This window comes from Nyctereutes procyonoides, unplaced genomic scaffold (assembly GCF_905146905.1).
Source record: "Nyctereutes procyonoides isolate TBG_1078 unplaced genomic scaffold, NYPRO_anot_genome, whole genome shotgun sequence".
NCBI classification, from domain to species: Eukaryota; Metazoa; Chordata; class Mammalia; order Carnivora; family Canidae; genus Nyctereutes; species Nyctereutes procyonoides.
Window position 1 is genome coordinate 29,503,165 of NW_026575122.1, and position 6,000 is coordinate 29,509,164.

The following is a 6,000-nucleotide window of genomic DNA, read 5'->3' on the forward strand; positions in this document are numbered from 1 at the left end:
AAATTAAAAAAAAAATTTTTTTTTTTTTTAAAAGGAAGCTCAAATGGAGATAGCAGGGAGGCATCGTAGATACGTGAGTCAATCTTGCAAGAGATGACTGGGCCAGAGAAATACTTGGAGTCAGCTGTGACTTAGTAATTGAAGTCTTAGAAAGAACAAGAAGTATGGACAATGTGTAGGAATGTGTCGCCTTGGACGTTGTTCTGAGTAACAGCATTCAAAGAGCAGGTGAAAGCCGAGGTGCCCCATCAGTCCTGTCCCCGTCCCTTCTCCTTCCTCCTCCAGAGCCCGTGGATGGCTGCCCGGAGTCTGAGCAGTGGACGGAAGGACTGCGGTTGGAGATACCACCTACTCTGTGTCTGGAGGCCGTCACCTCCAAAGTGGAACCCCACCGCTCCTCTCGTTTGTCCCTGATGATAGCAGCACATGCCTGTGTTTTATGTCCTTTATTTCAAATACAAATAGACTCAAAATACTCACCTGTGAGCCCCCATGTACAGTATTTTATGGCTGCATACACATGCTCATGTGGTCAGGAATAACAATAAGTGAGCCTCGGGGTTCTCGTATTACTTCTTTGTCGTCGTCATTATCATCGTTGTCATCGTCAGCTTGGCTGTTTGAAGCTGCCTTGGCATGGAGCATCCTGAGCTGGGGGGCTTTCATTCGTGCATGTCTAAGCACGTGCTCACACGTTGCCCATGATCTCAACAGCGTTTGACCCTCGCTCTCCCTCTTGCCCACAGGAAGCCTTGGAATCCTGCCAGACGCGCATTTCTAAGCTGGAGCTCCACCAGCAAGAGCAGCAAGCTCTGCAGACGGACACCGTGAACGCCAAAGTTCTCCTGGGGAAGTGCATAAACGTGATCCTGGCCTTCATGACCGTCATCCTTGTGTGTGTGTCTACCATCGCCAAGTTCGTCTCGCCCATGATGAAGAGCCGTTTCCACATCCTTGGCACCTTCTTTGCCGTGACGCTCCTTGCAATATTTTGCAAAAACTGGGACCATATTCTATGTGCCATAGAAAGGATCATAATACCCAGATGAAGCCACTGGTCCCTGTCTCCAAGTGCTTTCACGTTTCTGTTTTAAAGAAAACTCTGTGCATACTACCAAATTTTAAAATGAACAGTTATGCTGACTAGAGATCACCAGGCCCAGGCTGTGCCTTGTAAATAACTCCCATTCTCTTCACGCAGTAGCAACTGCCACTCAGCCCCTGTACTTGGTGGACATGAATCCATTGCAGAGCCTTCCCCGCGTTGCTCACTGCCTTAATCAGACCAGATTTCCTGCCCACCTGACTAGCCCAGCATGGTAAACCTCTGTTTACCGAGCATTTGGCATAATCAGTGTGACCCATGAGAAAAAGAGTTTGAAGCCTCTGTCTCTCTCCCCTAAGTCTCTATCAAAATTGAGCTTCACAGTTGCTCATGGTTGCATTTTCCCTGAGTCCTGTAAGCAGCAAGGCTATGGCAGGACTTGCGGGAGGGAAGGAGTACGGGCGTTGGCCATGGGAGTGCTTGTGGCCTTCAGAAGCACAGCACATCCTGTGTAATCCATTCTGCTTGGGCACAGGCGACACGAGGTCTCCTGCATTCCAAGTGGTCAGGTGCACGTGGCCCGTCATAACATAGACATCTCACAACACACCCGTTTATCCTTCGGAAGTCGAGCTTAGATGTTCTCTTGCACTTTAAAGGGTAAGACACGTAAAAAAAATAAATAAATAAATAAAAATAAAGGGTAAGACACGAAGATTTAGGGGTAGGGCTTTTGCCTTCTTGCACCCAGGGAACTGCACACCTAATTTTGTTCTAAGGGGCTATGGAATAGCTTTCCTACAAGCATGTAGAAGTGCTTCCAAATCCCACCCCAAACTGTGGCCTAAACATTACTGTAGGGTCCCGTAAGCACTACTCTGGAGGTTTGCATTTCAGCAAATCTTAATTGTGATAAACCCCCTGTAAGGATGTGATTCTGCTTTATTCACTGGCCTTGGGAGGGTTATAAAGCTTACTGCACAAGTGAAAAAATGATGCTCACGTCTTGGGTTTCTTCTTCTTCTTCAAGAAGGACAATAGAATTGTACTTTATAAAGTGAAAGTGCCCTGAGGTAGGAGCGCGCAGGAGGAAGACAGAACGTGTGGTCTGATGGTGTGGCAGTCGAATCAGTGGGAGCAGTTCACCTGGGTTAAGACTGAGAAGGTCCTCAGAGGACCTGTAAGACCAGCCAGGATCAAATCAATTAGATCCCGTGTCCGCACCACAGTTGTCGGTTGTCTTTCAGGGTCTCCCTGACGGGCCTCAGTAATGGAGTGGCCATGCTCTCCCCCGGAGGCGAAAGCACGCAAGAGTTCACGTCTCTCATCTGTGTGGGCGAGCGAGGCTCCTCACTAATTTCAGCCCAGATGCTACTTCTCTTGAAATCTTTTTCTCTCTGTACCTAACGAAGACGAAGATAGAAGATTTTAATGGAATCTGCTGTTCAGTCCCTCCTTCCACCATCCACTCTGTTATCTGAAGGCGTAAAGATGTATGTTAGTGTACATTTTCTTCCAGAAAACATCGAATCGCCTGGATTTAAATTAAGTGCAATATTTTGCGAACAGCTGCTCTTAGGGAAATCTCCTGAAAAAATGTGACAGTGTGCCATGGTTTGAGAGAATGGAATAGTCGAGCATTTGGTACAAGTCCAGTGTGTGTGAGACTCAGACTCAAGCTTCTTCTTTTTTTAACCGTACGCTGAGTTCCGTGGTTTTACTAAATTCACAAACTTAGGCGACTATCCCCACTATCTAATTCTGGACTCGAGCTTTTTAAAGCAGTCACCATCATTTCGCGACATCTCTGGCTGTTTGTATTTTGGATTCAGGGAAGAGGGAGCTACCAGCCCCCCCCCCCCGCCCCCATCCCATGGCTGTGTCCTCTTGCACTGTCAGACTCTACCTTGTTCTGCCAAGTTGGCGGTAAATACACTGTGACCCATCAAATCCAGGGGACAGAAAAAGAGCTCCAGATCCAGGGAAGAAATGGAGAAAGAATGGTGTGCTTGCTTTTGCTTCTGTATTTTAATGGCCAGCATTCCCCTTTGTCAGTCTCCTTTTTGCTGAGGGCCGGATGTAACGTACGCCCTTGGATCAAGCTGGGTCCTGGTGGGTGCCTCTTGGGTTCTGTGAATCTTTCTGAGGCCCTTTGGATGTGCCGGGGATTGCAGTGGACAAAGATGCTGCCATTAGTTTAGAGAGAGTGAGTGACATGGCCAGCCCTTGAGATTAAGGCTGCGGGAGGACCCAGGACGTGGACCTGCCCCACAGGCCACTGTGCTCCACTCAGCATTGGCTTTGACACTTCCCAGACATGCAGGTCAGTGTGTCTCCTCCCTACGGAGAGAAGTGGGAAAAATGGAAAGCAGCGCACTCCGCCCTCTCCAGTCTGGAGCTGTTAACAGAAACTGCTAGAAACTGGCTCTGTTGTGAAATAACCTAGGGTCTAAATCACCCCACCTGATCATGACTTCTTTGCACAGAATTTATATTTCCGGTGATTCTCATTAGATATCAGATAACCTTATTTTCACTTGGGTAGGCCAAACCTACGTGGCTTATTTATTTTAGAGTCTTGTTGAAAGTTTATGAATCTTTTTAATAAGCTGATCTACTCCAAGGAGACCTTTATTCTCTGCAGAGTTTATTGTTCTCTTCTTAAGGAATAAATCCTGCCATTGTATGTTTTCTTTCCTGTGTAAGGGGACTCAATAAAATTTTACAAATTATTCAATTAAAACTTGTAATCCAGCTAGGACATTTCCTGGAATTGGCTATCTATGCTTACGTCAACTAATCCTTTTTCCCCCCACCTTTTCATGGGTCGTAAACATCTCGTACGTACCTAAACCTAAAGATAAAATCAGTCGTGGGGTGGGCAGGCCCTGCTCACTTAGCGAATTTAGTGATGATTAAAGGTATCGGACATTGCATTTTATCACAGGATTTTGTGGTGACATACTATTTTCATGATCACCATGATTATGATAGTTTGCTGAGGACAAAACAAGAACCTAAAAATACTCTCCTGTGGGTTTTGAACTGGTTATTCCAGCTTATGTTTTGAGTATGATCAAGCCCGAACAAAACATCCTCCCCTCCCCCCAAAATTCCAACCACAATGAAGCAGTAAATAAAAGTACTCCATTGCTGATTTTGTACAGAGAGTAGGATCAGTCCCAAGTTTCTAGCATGTGCCATTAGTGGCTTTGCTTCTGTGATCACCATGAACTACAGAAAGACTGAGATCTTCTGAAAATCCCTGCCCCTTCTCCCATAAGGCAGTTATCCCTTTCCGTCAGCATCATTCTGCTTTGTCACTCTTGTTTTCATTGAAATGTCGCCCTGCTAGGTATGTTTATTGCCCTGCCATTTCTCCAGCATATTAGGTTTAATTATGGGATCAATAACAGTGATGGGAATTGGATTCCCTCAGGCCACCTAATTATTTTTATCCTTTGGGATTGGAGTTTAAATACCAAATGGTTTTGCATCAAACAGGAACATCTTTTTGTTGAATCTAAGTATAGTTGTATTGGTTTGGAAAAGCATTTCACTATGCTTATTAAGATGAACATGTGTGATTAGACCTATTTTGCGTATTTCTATAATTGTGAGGAGTGAGCCAGAGGTAGAGCAAAATGGCATTATTTAAAATTCAGAGCTTTATCTGGAGAGAAGTGTTTCAAAAAGTTTAGCCCATGTGCTAAGGAAGGAGTTGGTCTAAAAAGATAAGTCACTGAAAAGAATGATATTGGCATATTTACATCAAAGGTAGTTAAGAAGCCAAAAGATACAGTAAATGCAAAGTTTGTTAACCCAGAAGATACAAAGCAAAACTAACCTATAATTTTCTAAAGTCAGTGCAATTATCTGTTTATAAGAAGCTGGAAAGGAATGTACCTTGATTGTTTTAGGAATAATTTGTGTGTTGCAGTTTTAATTTATTTAAAACATGTCCCCTGTGTTTGTCCTAAGAGAAATATTTCAACAAAACGTGCTCTGTGTTTAAGATATGTTTAGGCAGTAGTTAGCAGTTCTGAAAATGGAAACTAGAAATGTTTATTGTGAGGTGTTTTTGCAGAATTTGTTTTTGTGAGATACTATGTAGTTCCACGTCAGCCTAAAATTGTAAATTCTCTGTAGATTGTCATCCTATTCAAAGCAGGTGCCATTATTTTTTTAAATAAACATTTGATGTTAGCGTTGATGTTAAATAGTTAGGTTTCTTAAATTTTCATATTTGTCAGAGCACATCTCAGTAGCAAGTGTGTGCGTCTGTATGTGTGTCTGTAAAATCAATTTTTAAATGGATTTTATTTTTTACAACAGTTTTAGCTTCACAGCAAACTTGATCAGAAGGTACAGAGATTTCTGGGATGCCTGAGTGGCTCAGTTGGTTAAGCATCTTACTCATGATTTCTGCTCAGGTCATGATCTCGGGGTTGTGAGATCAAGCCCTGTGTTGGGCTCCATGCTCAACAAGGAGTCTACTCGAGATTCTCTCTCACTCTCTCCTCTTCCATCCTTCCCACCTTCTGTCTTTCTGAAATAAATCTTAAAAAAAAAAAAAAAAAGGGATCCCTGGGTGGCGCAGCGGTTTGGCGCCTGCCTTTGGCCCAGGGGGCGATCCTGGAGACCCCGGATCGAATCCCACGTCGGGCTCCCGGTGCATGGAGCCTGCTTCTCCCTCTGCCTGTGTCTCTGCCTCTCTCTCTCTCTCTCTGTGACTATCATAAATAAATAAACATTAAAAAAAAAAAAGGTCTAGAAGGTACAGAAATTTCTCAAATACCATGTCTATGTACCTACATAACCTCCCCCTATCAATACCTTCCCCCACACACACAGGGTACATTGTTAAAGTGATGACTTAAAGCCTACGCTGACACATAATCTCCCAAAGTCCATAGTTTATATAAGGGTTCACACTAGTACATTCTATGGGATTG

General features: G+C 44.1%; 1 protein-coding gene across 7 annotated transcripts in view; it reads left to right on the forward strand.

Annotated features, from left to right (window-relative positions):
* TMCC3 (transmembrane and coiled-coil domain family 3) overlaps nt 1-5,265 on the forward strand; it is a 144,305-nt gene extending 139,040 nt beyond the window's left edge. For all 7 annotated transcript variants that reach the window (XM_055336358.1, XM_055336351.1, XM_055336355.1 and 4 more), the window contains exon 4: nt 747-5,265. In XM_055336358.1, coding sequence (XP_055192333.1) covers nt 747-1,049 — 303 coding nt within the window. In that variant the 3' untranslated portion in view covers nt 1,050-5,265. The remainder of the gene's footprint in view (nt 1-746) is intronic.
* The last annotated feature ends 735 nt before the right edge of the window (nt 5,266-6,000 follow it).